A 14936-nucleotide genomic window follows, 5' to 3' on the forward strand; every position below is an offset into this window, starting at 1 on the left:
AAAACATATTCATCATAACAGGGGGCAGGGCAAACATATCTTCATCTCGACGCCAGAGCTCCATCATCAGAGGTATATCCGGGTCAGATTAGGATGTCATGGGGGTTAATGAAATGGATGACAGGGAAAGGGGGAAGTGGACTTTCCGATAAGGTGGCTGGGCTGAGGCAGCCGCTCATCTCGGCAGTCTCGGGGGTTCGGAAGACGTACCCGAGTGAACGGACTGCTCTAACTGACCATTACTGGAAAGTCCACACTGCCCTGTCGGTAGTCATAAGCTAGATACAGTATATTTACATCATCTACCGGTAGTCGCCCTTGTCGTACTCGCTACCGGGTCCCCGGCGTTGATCGTAGCGCTGTCGTGCTAAGGTTAGCGACTGGTCGCGTCGGGATCGTCACGTAGTTGGTTTACCTTGCGGAGAGCCTCAAGACGCTTCTTCTTGGTGTGCGTGTTGACGTAGGTTCCAATGACGAACCCGACAATGTTGAAGAAAGGCACCCAGGTGTGCTCGGGGAGGAACTTCTGGGCAAAGGCCAGAGCGATGGGTGAGGTAACCCAGCTGACCTTCATGACGGGCATGAAACCGGCCCGCACGGTAGCGCGGACCTGGTGGAAGGTGCGCGCGCCCGCGATAACTGCCATGCAGCACAGGTACACGGCGTTTTGGATGGGGGAGACCTGCGTCGCGTCAGCATTCCAGGCGCACGTCAGAAGGGAGTTTCAGATCGAACATACCAACAAGTTGCTGGCGAGGATCTGCAGGATCTTGGCCTTGATGCTCGTCCGGCCAGCGAAGACCCGCTGCAGAATTCCAATGAGGAAGTGGCCCAGCGGGGCGCTGATGAACATTCCGTAGAGGGCCATCTTGGGGACACGGGCGCTGAAGTAGTGACCGTGCTTGCTGACATCATGGGCGATCCACGAGGCCAGGATTTCTTGCAAACTGGACAGGACACCGGAGGTCAACATCTTGGTGCGCAGGGGGTTCGACTGCAGTTGGCGAAGGTAGAGCTGTAATAGACGCGCATTGTCTCAATCAGTGGACTGTAAACACGCATCGGGGGTGTGATTACACAGGCGCAAAACATACAGCGAGATAGCCATCGCCAGTCAACCGGTTTCCAACCTTGTGGACCAATTCCTTTGTATCCTCCCGTATCGAGGTGACGGCCTCGTCCTGGAACTTGGCAGACATTTTTGCTGATCTGGTGGGTGTGGTTGAGGGTGTAGGTGAGGCTGAAGATGAGGGAAGAAAGGAAGATTAAGCGCGCGCGATATGGTCAATTAAGAAGGACGGGAGCCAGAAGACGATAAAGTCACGAAGACGGCAGCTACGGAAATTACGGGACACGGTCAGCCAAGCCAGACAAGGAAGTGGGGTGGGAACCACAATGGAGGGTTGGTGGAGATGGAGAATGAGAGGAAGAGGATTGAAGTGGGTTTTGAATTGGGGAAAGAAGGTAGGACAGACAGACAGAGGTGAGGTGAGATTTGAGATTAGGTGGAAAACATGGGGTTGGCGACGGAAGATGCGCTGTCCCGCATAGAACGGCAGGGAAAAGGAGGAGCCGGGGGGGAGAGGGAGATGAGATTGTTGGCTGATGGATGATTTGTTGATGGGCAGCAACAGCACCCGCCAGCCAAAACAACTAGTAACTTAACGAGGCTAAGGAACGAACGGGAACGAGTCAAGGGAAAAGGAAGGAGGCTGGTTTGTTCGGGTGGATGAGCCAAAGCTTACCGAGGTCGGAAGAGTTCCTGAGCGAGTTGGAAATGAGATGCAGCAACACAGACAATAATATGGGGAAGGTCAACGCGGATAAGAGCAGTTAAGAGACCCAGTCAATAATAATAGTTAATCCACGGATCAATTCAATGGAGGGACCAACACCTGCCCTAAGCTGACAGGAATTCTAGTTCTAACTTCACCAAACACAGCCAGTCAAGTCAATTCGACTAGTGAGTGAGTAGATTGTTAGTTAGTTAGACTATTGCTGTTGGGAATGTGGAGGAGGAAAGCAGTCAATTAAAGGCAATAATAATAATAATTTCACTGTCGGTCACTTCATCGGCAAATGGCGAATGTCGCCGCTTTAATACCCGGGACCTCGGGCTGCCCGCCTTTCGGTCAGCTCCGACATGCGGGCAAGCATCTATCTTAAGGGTTCCCATGTCCACCTTTCCGATGCCTCACTATATCTGCTATATTTCTCTGCATTTTCCAGGCATCTTCTGAATCTGGAATTTATATATAGTATTGATCTCATTATGATCCCTTTTCAGGCTTATCTCAAAAATCCGGTATTTCCTGATGGTCTATACCCTAAGAGGAAAGGCACCAGCCCAAAAGGTGCACGCCGAGTGCAGCCAGGAACAGAAAATAATGGAGCTTATTTTCAATATATCACTCATCTTGGGTATTTTTCTGATTCCATATCTGCTGTGCACAGTTCCTATCCACTAACAATTACACAGCCAGAAAATGTAGCTCATATAATGCTGCTTATATAGAGATGAATGCTTCATCACAGCCCTAGGCCTTGCCTTTATGGCACTCCCAATCTGTAGGCCATGTGCATGTTAATCTCGCGTTCACAATTCTTCTGCTACCGTGCTGGCAAGCATGTAGTTGCGAATGCTCGTTTGAAGCGTTTGAGTGCCGAGACCTTTTGGACCCGGTCTGTGGTGAAGAGGCCTAACACGTCCACATCTCACACGATGTCTCAACGAACACTCAGACGTGTTTCCTTTCCTCACAGGAAGTCTTCCTCATCAGAAGTCATCCCTTGAATCATCGTTTTCATCGTTGTGTCATACCAGGTCATCTCAACTACTTGAAGAATCATGTCTTCTAGGTTACCGGTGGACGAGGAGGAACGTCAGGAGAGCCCTTCGGAAAGGTCAGACTCACCACCCTCTCAGCTAGTCTTCCTCCCACCCCCCAATAGCGAGCCTTCGTCTGTGAGATGGAATCTGCATGCTACTTTCGAACCGGTTGTTGATCCTTTTTTCAACCTTGTGGCTCGTCGAGAGGACGGCAGACCCCGTCTCTTCCCTCCGTTCTCGGGGTGGAATGAGGACGAATCTAGAGCTTGCGGTGACCCCTATTGCAAACACGATGTCGTCGTTCATGAGCATGCACTTGACAAGCACGAGACATGCGAGTCCTGCGGCCTTGTCCCGGCGCTTGGTTGGTTCTATCGTTGTGGTGTAGATATTACCGGCTTCTCCCACCGCATGGATCCAGGCCAGGCCCCCGTCCTCAGTCCTTGGATATCCAACGCCATCAAGGGTGGTCACTACACGGAAATACAGAAGAGAATATTGATGTGGCAGAAAGTTAGGGTCCTGCAGACAGTTGCCGCAGAACACTCCGAACATCTTGTTGCTTTCCCTGTGACAGAAGTCATCTATGGCATAGGCGATGACGATGACGACGAGAATCCCCATGTTGCTTTTGTTGAAGACGTCTCAAATACCGATCCAGACCAGTTTTCCGAAGACCGCCCCTTGCTACAATCGTCAGTCTACCCTCCTTGCAGCCATCGCGCCTGCTACAACTGTGCACCTCATCTTCAAGAACGGGCATGGGGCAGCATTAACGAGGTGTGCAGCGACACGGCTGTCAGAGCTCCCAGTCAGTGGGACCTGCGTGACCGCAGCATATCGGATGCAAACATTGTCAGGAACTTGGGACTCCGACGTTTCTCACCATTGCGTTTCGGAGCTGAATCAAGCACATCGCTCGCTGAGGACAGTAAATCACCATCGGCCCTGTTGAAGAAGCTTGTGGATAAGGCGACCAATAGTTCCGGCTCGTCTAAACATGCCAAACCGACTACCACTGTTCTTCCGATTCTTACTGCCCAAGTTGCTGGGTCCGTTGCTGGATGTTTTACCAACGCCCCTCCTACCGCATCAGGTGTTGCTCGATCTACAGAACCACTCGCTACTCCATCTGCTCAGCTAAATACTCAGCCGTCTGCGGCACCACTTAGCGCGCCCCCTCCGCCTGCTCATCTTGAAATTCCCGAGTGGCTCATGGCAAGTGGCAGTTCATCTAGCTCACACTCCACAAACTCAAACGCTAGGAACTCAGAAGCAATTTCATCGCAAGCAGGACCATCTGGAACGTCTCGATGGACCCCTACTATCTCACGACAGCTAGCGACGGCCCAAGGCGCATGGAACAGTATTAACAAGCATCCCCGCCGCCCGAACGTCAGTTCTCGCCCCCCGCGTACAATCGTTAGAGTCCCGGCAACCGTAAATGAGGAATACGAAGAAGATCATTGGTCCGGAAGAGGTCACGAAGAAGAAGAAGACGACGATGTTGATGAAGACTACGACGAGGACGATGAAGATGACGAGTCGGGTGGTTGTCTCCTTGATCTCGCATCTCGTGCAGAAGAGGACAGAGAACACCGTTCCTGAAGTAATGATCGACGAAAGATACGAGCGCCCACAAAGCAACAAATATTATTGGCATACAGCCAGAAAGGTATTCAGCCAGTGGTGACGGCAATCAAGTTGCTACTATTACGATGATCCGCACTTCGCGAGATGAGCACGGAATCCTAGCTCCTGCGTGAAGACTACTTTTCCTTAAGTAACTAATGTGGGGGTACGAAAAATTTCCTTCTCATGTAATTTCTCATATGCGTGATCAGAATATGTCGACAGGTCAATCAATAATCAGCAAAACACTTGTCTCAGTAACTAATTACTCATCAAAATAAATGGAATGGAATCTCCAGTTTGTCATTATCTAAGTGTTGAAATTGGGAACACTTACTTCAATATCTAATCACCATCTAATCTGTAAAAACCCACACCGTCGGCATCCCCCCCCAACCGCGGCAGGTCCATCCATCCACCAGGACCCATCATTCCGAGCCAATTCCGAACCTCGGCACCGCGCCAAGCGCAGCTGCTGGTCAGATGCTTGGATTGACGATCACGCTCGCTCTATTTCCCCCCATGACAATAAAGTCCCCGAACTCCCCAGTGTCCGCAGACCTCAGCAATGTCGACATAATTTACCACCGCGAGAATAGACCACCATGGCCGAACACGAACCCGAACCCTCCTCTCCACCCGCTGCTGTCGCGGACCACGAAAAACACAGCAATGAGGGGAACCCCCCGCAGGACGACTGCTCACCGGTATCGTCAATAACCGGCGCTGGACGTCGCCGCCAACAGCTGCTGGCAGCTCTCAAGGCGACAGACCGGACAGTCGACCGGTTCGATAGGTGAGCTACTGCCTTCTCTCGCAACATTCTCCAACCAACCCTACCACTTAATCCCGAGAGACATGCACATCCATCCCACTAACTCCGACAAACCTCCACACACCACAGACTCATATCCACCGCCGCCGGCCAAGAACGAGTCCTCGCAGTAACAGGCTATCTCGCACACACACTACACCACGTCCTCTCCTCGGCACCATGGATCGCATTCCAAGCGCGTCTCAGCCTGCTCGCTCGTCTACGCAACAACCCTAAACCTCCCACCACCACCACTACTACATCCTCCTCCTCCTCCTCCAAATCGCCCCTCCTCGCCCTCTCCTCCCTCATGTCCGAAACCCGCTTCACCCTCCGCCTCCTCGGCCTCTTCCCCCTCTGGACATGGGGATCTCACACCCTGAAACACCCACCGGCAGATAAACCCCTCTACATCCTGACGCTGCTGCAGGTGTTCGTGAACGTCATCTACCAGGCGCTCGAGAACGTGGGATATCTTGCGCAGAAGGGGATCGTGTCGAAGCGGTTCGTGGATCGGTGGGGTGGGATCGATAAGTGGTATATTTGGAGTACGAGGGCGTGGTTTGGACATATTTTCTTTCAGTTTTTTGTGCTTTGGAGGGGGACGGTGTTGAGGAGGAGGAAACAGATGGAGGAGGAGGAGGCGGGTGTTGAGGGTGTCAAGGGGAAGGAGGAGAAGAGAGAGGCGTTGAGGAAGGAGATTCGGGCGTGGAGAAAGAGTCTCGTTAATAATGTTTGTTGGGCGCCGTTGTGTCTTCATTGGTGCTTCGAGAAGGGCATTGGGTTCCCCGAGCATTTGACCGGGTTGGTTAGTTTTATGGCGGGGGCTTGGGAGGTTTGGGATTCTTGGGTCGCGACGGGGTTGTAGTAGGGGATGGGATTGGGGTGGGTTTCATGTTGTATTGAGCGATCTAGTTGTTCTTGGCAGGGTGATATACTATAGATTTAGATCGGGATGAAGACGGATGGTTCTACTAGCTTGCTATGCTAGGAAAGGGTTTCATCTGTCCATGTAACGCATCCAATTAATTACCAAGCCAACACCTGACACCCGAGCAAGTCATAGTCGTCGTACAATTAGACAGTCTAGATCCTTCAACCGACCAAACGCCAAGTAACCAAGCCAGAACGTCTACTCATTTGATCCATGTTCCCAGCGAAGCTGGACCACCCTAAGCATCCGGTGCCGACTTTCTCGCCAAATCGATCGTTGACGCGCGCTGAGCCGCAAGCATATTCTGATATATCTGGCTACACAAGATTCCATCCACAGGCCAGGTATACAGACCCTGTTCTGTCGACGGAAGCTCATTCATCCCCTCGTCCACCTTTTCCTGGTTCCAGACGAACGCCCCCGCATCGACAATTCTCACACTGCGAATATCGTAGCCCTCGAACGAGTCCAGTTGAGTGACATGTGCCCGCACATCGACAAGGCTCATGAGCCCGCTCTCATATTCGTAGATCCTGTTGCGATATTCTTCATTCAATCCGAGGATGAGCATCCCTTCGACTCGGTGCTGCGGGTCCTCTGAGGGCAGCATGACGGGTGTGCTGTCCGGGCTGAAGTGATAGAGCTTGAACCCGTACACGGTTGCGTGCATCATGCATTTGGCAATGTCCGTGGTCTGCGGCATGTCGAGGAAGTATTTTAGTGCGGTGGGGAGCATGAGGACTCCGTAGACGAAGCGAGCTGCGCAGCCCGGCTTCTCGACCAGGTGGTTTACCTCATCGTCCGTCAATGTGTTGTTTCGTGCTTGCAGGAAGTCCGAGGGGTAATCAGCCTTATCATCCATGACTTCGATTTATTAGAGTGGGCCAAGTTCATCAATGAGGCAAGCAAACGATCTATCAGTAGTAGTATCAGTGGTCCCCTGATGGAGAGAGAGTCTTGTATTGCGGACAATGGTCTCAGTGTGATTAACGTTCACTCATGAGGGCGGTTAGCTAAAGAGATGGCAATGGATAGGTGATGGGTATATAGCTATACAAGGCCGTTAACAAAAACTTATATACTGATAGCCATGTTGGACAGGCTGTTGCTGTGAATACTCATTTGTTCGAGTCACCAGAACTGGTCAAGCTGTTGCCCGGGCGTGCAAACATAGCCCTGTGTGCACATAGCACTATATAGGGGAGCAATATTCTGATGAACTTGCCAACTGGGCGGAAGACAGGTTCACACGGCTCTGGTCAGTTCGATGGTACATGTATACCCTTGTCTGCCGAATAGGGAAGTCCCGTTCATAGGCAGCAAGTTGCCGGCAAGGCAGTCGCCGCCCACCACAAGGCTATTGTCCTGACAGTGCCTTGGGCATGGTGATGCAGAGCCAGAGACAGCCTGGGCTGGTCCAGGCTGACTGATGCCATGCCCTGGCTGTCATAGAAGCACTCTGTGCATGCATGCAGGGAGGATAGCTGCCTCAGGCAGAGGTACAGACACAGGCACAGTGTTACCGGGCGGTGTAATGCACACGCATATCCCCGACAGTCACAACAGAGTGAGGGGGGAGCAGCCACAGTGACTCATTTTGTGCAAAGTATCATGGCTTATAAAGCAACGATGGAGTAGCAACACCTAAATGATTAGTTGACCCCAGATAAATACTAGTTAATCGTAGTAGTGGTTAGTTGGGGGATGATCAAGAGTGGATACGACCGGCTTCCATACGCTTCTCTCTCCTCCCCAGGCGGTGGCGGCAACCGGGTTTGGTGGCTCGTGAATCTGCAACAGCTTAAGTCATCAAGCCCCGGTAGGGCCTGGCACTATCGTCACCTCTTAACTGGAGCTCTCTCTCTGCCATCCTCCGATCTCACTTCCAACTCCCTCCCCCCTCTGCCATCCTATCTCATCCTCTCAATTTACTCCCCTCCCTCCACCATCTCTTTCGGTCTGGTGGGATTTGTATCTCTGTTTCGTTTTCTCGTCCCCCTTCATTATCCTCTTTGTCCCTGTTGCCGAGCTTCACCAAATCCGGTACAGCGACAGTCCTTGATACGTACCCAAGTGTCTACGTTGCTTTACGCGCCTTATCCAGCTTCCCCTCAAGATGAGCGCCGAACCCGATCACACCCACGACAAGAAGAGGGTGAACCTCCAGTACGTGATGGAACCTCTGGCATAAACTTCACCATCGTTCCAAGAAGCTAACCTCATCGCACAGTGACGCCTCCGGCGCCGACAAGAAAGAGGTAAAGACTTTTGTCTGCCGAACGGGAAGGGACCTTGATGGCGAATACTAACAACCACCGCGAAATAGGAACTCGACACCTCGACGGCTATCTTGAAGAAGAAGAAGAAGCCCAACTCCCTCATGTAAGCTAGCTCTGGCCTTGGTGCGGGGATACTGGTTGAGTACTGACTGTCTGGGTGCTAGTGTCACCGATGCCGTCAACGATGACAACTCCGTTATTGCTCTCTCCAACAACACAATGGACACCCTCCAGCTGTTCCGGGGTGACACCGTCCTCGTCAAGGGCAAGAAGCGCAAGGACACCGTTCTGATTGTGTTGGCCGATGATGATCTCGATGATGGAAGCGCTCGCATCAACCGCGTTGTGAGACACAACCTGCGTGTCAAGCACGGCGATATCATCACCGTCCACCCCTGCCCCGACATCAAATACGTGAGTTCTACTGCTCTCGGTGTTCTCCAGGCGACTTACTAACCTCGCTTGTTCTCACCAACAGGCCAAGCGTATTGCCGTTCTCCCCATCGCCGACACCGTTGAGGGCCTGACTGGATCCCTTTTCGATGTCTACCTCGCCCCCTACTTCCGCGAAGCCTACAGACCCGTGAGACAGGGAGACCTGTTCACAGTAAGAGGTGGTATGAGACAAGTGGAATTCAAGGTTGTCGAGGTGGATCCCCCAGAGTATGGCATCGTCGCCCAAGATACCATCATCCACTGCGAGGGTGAGCCGATCCAGCGCGAGGATGAGGAGGGCAACCTCAACGAGGTCGGTTACGACGACATCGGTGGCTGCAGGAAGCAGATGGCTCAGATCCGCGAATTGGTCGAGCTGCCCCTTCGCCACCCCCAGCTCTTCAAGTCCATCGGTATCAAGCCGCCCCGTGGTATCCTCATGTACGGTCCTCCGGGTACCGGTAAGACTTTGATGGCTCGTGCTGTTGCCAATGAGACCGGCGCTTTCTTCTTCCTGATCAACGGTCCCGAGATCATGTCCAAGATGGCCGGTGAATCCGAGTCCAACCTGCGCAAGGCCTTCGAGGAAGCCGAGAAGAACTCCCCTGCCATCATCTTCATTGATGAAATCGATTCCATCGCCCCTAAGCGTGAGAAGACCAACGGTGAAGTCGAGCGTCGTGTCGTCTCTCAGCTTCTGACCCTGATGGACGGTATGAAGGCCCGCTCCAACGTGGTTGTCATGGCCGCCACCAACCGCCCCAACTCCATCGACCCCGCCCTCCGCCGTTTCGGTCGTTTCGATCGTGAGGTCGACATCGGTATCCCCGACCCCACTGGCCGTCTGGAGATCCTCTCGATCCACACCAAGAACATGAAGCTGGGTGATGATGTCGACTTGGAGACCATTGCCGCCGAGACCCACGGTTACGTCGGTTCCGATCTTGCCTCTCTGTGCTCTGAGGCTGCCATGCAGCAGATCCGTGAGAAGATGGATCTGATTGATCTCGACGAGGACACCATTGACGCGGAGGTCCTGGACTCTCTGGGTGTTACCATGGAGAACTTCCGTTACGCCCTCGGTGTCTCCAACCCCTCCGCTCTCCGCGAGGTTGCCGTTGTCGAGGTGCCCAACGTCCGTTGGGAGGACATTGGTGGTCTGGAGGAGGTCAAGCGCGAGCTCATCGAGAGCGTGCAGTACCCTGTCGACCACCCCGAGAAGTTCCAGAAGTTTGGTCTTTCTCCTTCCCGCGGTGTTTTGTTCTATGGTCCTCCCGGTACTGGTAAGACCATGCTCGCCAAGGCCGTGGCCAACGAGTGTGCTGCCAACTTCATCTCGGTCAAGGGTCCTGAGCTGCTGAGTATGTGGTTCGGTGAGTCCGAGAGCAACATCCGTGATATCTTCGACAAGGCCCGTGCCGCTGCTCCTTGCGTTGTCTTCCTGGATGAGCTGGATTCCATCGCCAAGTCCCGTGGTGGCTCTGTCGGTGATGCCGGCGGTGCCTCTGACCGTGTCGTCAACCAGCTCCTGACTGGTAAGTTAATTGTCTCGATTGTACCTGAGTAGTTGCTAACTTCCAAATAGAGATGGACGGTATGACTTCCAAGAAGAACGTGTTCGTCATTGGTGCCACGAACAGACCCGAGCAGCTTGATGCCGCCCTGGTCCGTCCTGGTCGTCTTGACACCCTGGTCTACGTTCCTCTGCCCGACCAGGCCTCTCGTGAGAGCATCCTCAAGGCCCAGCTCCGCAAGACCCCTATCGCTGGCGACATCGACCTTTCCTTCATTGCCAGCAAGACCCACGGATTCTCCGGTGCTGATCTTGGCTTCGTGACCCAGCGTGCCGTCAAGCTCGCCATCAAGCAGTCCATCGGCGCTGACATTGAACGCCAGAAGCAGCGTGAGGCTCAGGGTGAGGATATCAAGATGGAGGACGAGGAGGTCGAGGAGGAGGACCCGGTGCCGGAGCTTACCCGGGCGCACTTCGAGGAGGCGATGAAGTCGGCCAGACGCTCCGTCAGCGACGTGGAGATCCGTCGCTACGAGGCATTTGCCCAGAGCCTGAAGAACTCGGGTGGCAGCAGCTTCTTCCGCTTCCCGTCGGCGGGTGAGGTGACGGACAACAACACGTTTGGTGAAGCCGGCAATGACGACAGCCTCTATGACTAGATTGGTTGCATGTTTCCAAGTTAGTTATCCTTCCAAGTTAGTTATCCATCTGCACTACTACTACTTAGAAACAGCGGGTTTTGAGGCCGGGATATAGCCCCGGTCGAAATTCCTATTGGGTTACAGTTTCCTTTTCTTTTCCTTTCACGTTCTGAGATTGCGAATATCTGTCTCGCATACTGAGTACCATAATATTAAGCTTAAAGAGTAAATGAATTGCACGTCTTGGTAGACAACCCCCAACTGTTGTACAAAATAATGAGGCATGCATACATGCCCATGCTGGTATCAGGATAATGCAACGCCGTCCGTAGTAAGCCACCAAAGCAACGCCGTAAGCAATAGCCTGACAAGAAGTATTCCAGAAGAACCAACCCAAAACACCAAACCAACACGCCAGCCACGAAACCAAACGAACTACCACACCACACATCAACAGACAGACAGACACGCACATATCATTTAACCTTACTCCCCGTCTTCGACTCCTTCTTCACCTTCTTCACCGGACTCGCCGTATCCCCCCCTCCATCCTTACTATTCTTCGACCCCTTACCACCACCACCACCACCACCACCCTCCTCCTTATGCCCATTCTCAACGTCCCCCAAAATATCCCCCCCATCCTCCGCAACCACCACCTCCCTCAACACCTCCTTCAACGCCCTAACCCCCTGCTCCACCACCGCCGACGGAATCCTCACATCAAACGCCTCCAGATCCCCAATGCCACTACTACCATCCTCGTCCCCACCACTATTATTCCCATTGCTTTGTTGCTTCGCTTTATTCGCCTCCGCAAGGATAGGATGTTTCCTCCCCTCCGCGGACGCTACTACCGCTTCGAATACCTCGTCGAATCGCTCGCATCGTCCGCCGCGAAGGAGTTCCTGCGCGAGTTTTCGGATCCGTTCTGTCCAGCCGAGACGTTGGAGTGAGCTGAGGAGTGTGGCGTGGAGGTCTTCGAGCGCAGGTGTGCTGGTTAGGTGCAGGAGGAGGTCGGATTCGAGGTCGGTGGTGGTGGATGGGGTGGTTGTGGTGGGTTGGTTGGGGGAGGAGGAGGAGGGCATTGTTGGTGTTGTTGGTTTCTTGAGGGGGTGGAGGGTTGGTGTCGTATAGTGTAGTGTAATGGTGGTTGAGTCGATGTGACGATAGGTAGGTGGGCGCGGCGCGAAGCGGGAACCAGGTGTAGCGCTTGCGTTTTGTATAGACGGTGGGTTGGTAAACGACCAAGACAAGGGAGATAGGATAGTCTGAGCTAGCGCAACAGGTATCAATATATATAAAAACCCCAAGTCGATAGTAGCGTGCGACTCTTGCTCGTGAGAAACGAGAGGGTACAATAGCTGCGATCGCGATCGGTTAGCGGGTACTAACTACGGTTCTGGAAAAGATTGCGCGGGTTGGGGTAGCTTTCGCGGTATCCAAGGGGCCGGGGGGGGGGGGGGGGGGGGGTTTATTTTTCTGCGTCTTACCTGTCTGGTTCGCGATGTGATAGGGAGCGTCGGACCAAGAGGTGTAAAGGTAGAGAAAGAAGGGGAGGAGGGGGGGTGAAGGAGAAACTTGGGGGCGAAGAATAATCCTAGTCCGGGGAAAGGCGAGCCTTGCGGTCGTCGGAGGTCAGCGCAGGAACCGCCGATAAGATGGGTTGCCGCTTTTGATTAGCGGGAATCTATATAGTAATGACCATGTTGAGAGGTCATGGCATGAATGTGGTCAGGCTTGTCGTTAATTTCTGGAGTGCCCTAGGAATGTAGCTTATAATAGGGTTAATTACGTGAAGTGCAAATGGTAGGGTATCTCTCACGGCGAAGCTGTTTCGCTGCTGCTGCTGCACATGACCGCTGGAGCTCTATCTTATGCGCACAACTCCTGCAGCCAACAGACTAGACACCACCCACAGAGCTACTATCTTCGTTGAGCTCATCTATAATGAGCTATAACGATGATTCCGAGCTAATCGGACTTGGCCGAGTTGGACGCGTGATGCGCTTCGGAGACATTGCAGTCAAAACGGCCAATGTTTGGACTGTCCCTAAGGGTGCATCCGAGACGACGATTATCAGCTACGAGCAGACGACTGAGCTAAACAAGCAATCTCTAAAACATAAAAGGCATGTGTACAGCCATCTTGGGCATGTCCCAGGAGCAATAAAGCCCTATCACACCTCCGACACCGAGATTCGAATGCCATACCTACGCCAGGGTTCACTGAGCCGCTATCTACGTATTCACCATGATACTTGTGGACAGCAGTCGACGATTACAATGGCTCCAGGAAGCTGCACATATCATCCATCGTGTTCACGAGCGGCGAGTATTTGTTGTCGATATTGCGACACACAATTTCCTGCTTGATGAGGGTCTTTCTCTCCACATGTGCGATTTTACCGAATCTACTATTGTCGCGGATGATGAAGACATGGCAGATTTTATTTCTGAAGACTTCGCTTCAGTCAAGTCCGACATTGCGCGCTTTGGCTCGATGATGTACGAAGTTATCTCTGGAAACCACTTCGAGTTCTGCGTTATACCCGACATCGAGACCGACCTAGACGATGATCCAGTGTCCAAGACATGTAAAACCTGGCCGACCGATGACAAACTCCCAAATACGAACCCTTTATTCCTTGAAGATATCATCAAGCGATGCTGGGCCCTTGAAGGTTTCCTCACGATGCAGGAAGCTTGCCACGCCCTAGATAATTCCGGTCACAGAAAGCCAACGGATATTCTTACGGAAGGTTAGCCGCCTGGCATCGCATCGCATCGCATCACATCACACCACACTGCATCTCCTCCCGTATGTAGTTATCTACTATAGGCGTGAATAGGCGCGCGCGAGAGAGAACGCGGAGGCATATCCCGAACATGGCTATTCAGGGTACATCCGATATAAATAGCATCACCAACGGCGGTTGGCGCATCGAATGGACTTTGACCAAGATGCAATCATTGCGCCGGGGTGGGTATATGACTATAAACATACATAGTATAACTAGGTACTTACATAGACATACATACATACATACATGGGGCTCCACTACCCTCGAGGCACAAATAATATCCCTCCCATTATGTACTTGCTGCATGTAAGCAACAAGGAGGCAGGCATGAACGATGGCTGGCTGGCTCACACCCACATGTTCGTGTAAGGTTTTTTGCTGCGAGTTGCCAGGGATTGAGGTGACACAACCGGATGGGAAAAAAAATAAAAGAAGACACATGATTGCGGGATGGCTGGTTCTTAGTACTAGCTTCGCCAGCGAGGGAGGGATGTTGATAAGATGTACGAGGTAAGGCAGGTATCGTTCCGTTGTTCCGTCGTCCACATGCAATGCAGGATGGACCAGATCCGGGCGCTTAGTAGTTGCTTCCTTGATTCATGTGGACAGCGCACGGTGAGGGGGTGAGGAATATAGTAGGGTGCTGGCTTTTCTCATGCGTGCGATGTTTTTGCTGTTACTTACTATGGATCGGATATTTTGTCCTCGTCTGATGGGATCGGCGTGGCCGATGGAAAATCTCCTGAGTTGGTGAGTAGACTATTCAAGTTATAGATTGTTTGTGTTATACTGCCGCCTCAATAGCGGCGGCTCAATAGTAGAACACAAGCGTGCTGTGTTGCCCAGGCTGCTCCACAGTCATTGAACCCGTTCGGATATGAATTGTTCTCAGCTGCAACAGTGGAAATTCGGTGGTCATGACTTTAGACTCGGCCGTTATCTACAATCAGCTCTAGAAATCGAATTATTCGCTCCTACACATAGAACCCTCGTTGACTATACGTAAGCTCTATCTAGTATCTACTAGCTGAGGTGGGGATATCGATGGTGCAAA

General features: G+C 52.5%; 7 protein-coding genes across 7 annotated transcripts; 4 read left to right on the forward strand and 3 right to left on the reverse strand.

Annotated features, from left to right (window-relative positions):
• Positions 1 to 302: 302 nt before the first annotated feature.
• BO83DRAFT_315228 (Mpv17/PMP22 family protein) lies at positions 303 to 1199 on the reverse strand (the record flags this gene model as incomplete). The annotated part of the gene is made up of 4 exons (XM_025527611.1): positions 303 to 359; positions 416 to 682; positions 740 to 1015; positions 1095 to 1199. The coding sequence occupies 4 exons, from the start codon at positions 1197 to 1199 to the stop codon at positions 303 to 305; spliced, it is 705 nt and encodes a 234-aa protein (XP_025387049.1).
• Positions 1200 to 2682: 1483 nt separating this feature from the next.
• BO83DRAFT_59111 (uncharacterized protein) lies at positions 2683 to 4754 on the forward strand. The gene has a single exon (XM_025537458.1). It carries the CDS (start codon positions 2849 to 2851, stop codon positions 4436 to 4438), a length of 1590 nt encoding a protein of 529 aa, XP_025387050.1. The 5' UTR covers positions 2683 to 2848; the 3' UTR covers positions 4439 to 4754.
• Positions 4755 to 5067: 313 nt separating this feature from the next.
• Positions 5068 to 6355, forward strand: BO83DRAFT_418155 (uncharacterized protein; the record flags this gene model as incomplete). The annotated part of the gene is made up of 2 exons (XM_025534806.1): positions 5068 to 5258; positions 5367 to 6355. 2 exons carry the CDS (start codon positions 5068 to 5070, stop codon positions 6142 to 6144), a joined length of 969 nt encoding a protein of 322 aa, XP_025387051.1. The 3' UTR covers positions 6145 to 6355.
• BO83DRAFT_59170 (gamma-glutamylcyclotransferase family protein) lies at positions 6261 to 7385 on the reverse strand. Its single transcript, XM_025537459.1, has 2 exons — positions 7267 to 7385; positions 6261 to 7206 (listed from the first exon to the last, which is right to left on the reverse strand). Exon 2 carries the CDS (start codon positions 7070 to 7072, stop codon positions 6449 to 6451), a length of 624 nt encoding a protein of 207 aa, XP_025387052.1. The 5' UTR covers positions 7073 to 7206; positions 7267 to 7385; the 3' UTR covers positions 6261 to 6448.
• A 539-nt stretch (positions 7386 to 7924) lies between these two features.
• On the forward strand, positions 7925 to 11338 carry cdc48 (AAA family ATPase CDC48). Its single transcript, XM_025531512.1, has 6 exons — positions 7925 to 8376; positions 8441 to 8468; positions 8537 to 8592; positions 8654 to 8903; positions 8968 to 10459; positions 10510 to 11338. The coding sequence occupies exons 1-6, from the start codon at positions 8327 to 8329 to the stop codon at positions 11094 to 11096; spliced, it is 2463 nt and encodes an 820-aa protein (XP_025387053.1). The 5' UTR covers positions 7925 to 8326; the 3' UTR covers positions 11097 to 11338.
• Positions 11339 to 11554: 216 nt separating this feature from the next.
• BO83DRAFT_438393 (uncharacterized protein) lies at positions 11555 to 12652 on the reverse strand (the record flags this gene model as incomplete). Its single annotated transcript, XM_025536085.1, has 2 exons — positions 12572 to 12652; positions 11555 to 12442 (listed from the first exon to the last, which is right to left on the reverse strand). The coding sequence occupies exon 2, from the start codon at positions 12164 to 12166 to the stop codon at positions 11555 to 11557; it is 612 nt and encodes a 203-aa protein (XP_025387054.1). The 5' UTR covers positions 12167 to 12442; positions 12572 to 12652.
• Positions 12653 to 13213: 561 nt separating this feature from the next.
• Positions 13214 to 14123, forward strand: BO83DRAFT_379455 (uncharacterized protein). The gene has a single exon (XM_025531513.1). It carries the CDS (start codon positions 13474 to 13476, stop codon positions 13843 to 13845), a length of 372 nt encoding a protein of 123 aa, XP_025387055.1. The 5' UTR covers positions 13214 to 13473; the 3' UTR covers positions 13846 to 14123.
• Positions 14124 to 14936: the final 813 nt, after the last annotated feature.

The sequence above is a fragment of the Aspergillus eucalypticola genome (assembly GCF_003184535.1).
Source record: "Aspergillus eucalypticola CBS 122712 chromosome Unknown BO83scaffold_16, whole genome shotgun sequence".
In the NCBI taxonomy this organism is placed as follows: Eukaryota; Fungi; Ascomycota; class Eurotiomycetes; order Eurotiales; family Aspergillaceae; genus Aspergillus; species Aspergillus eucalypticola.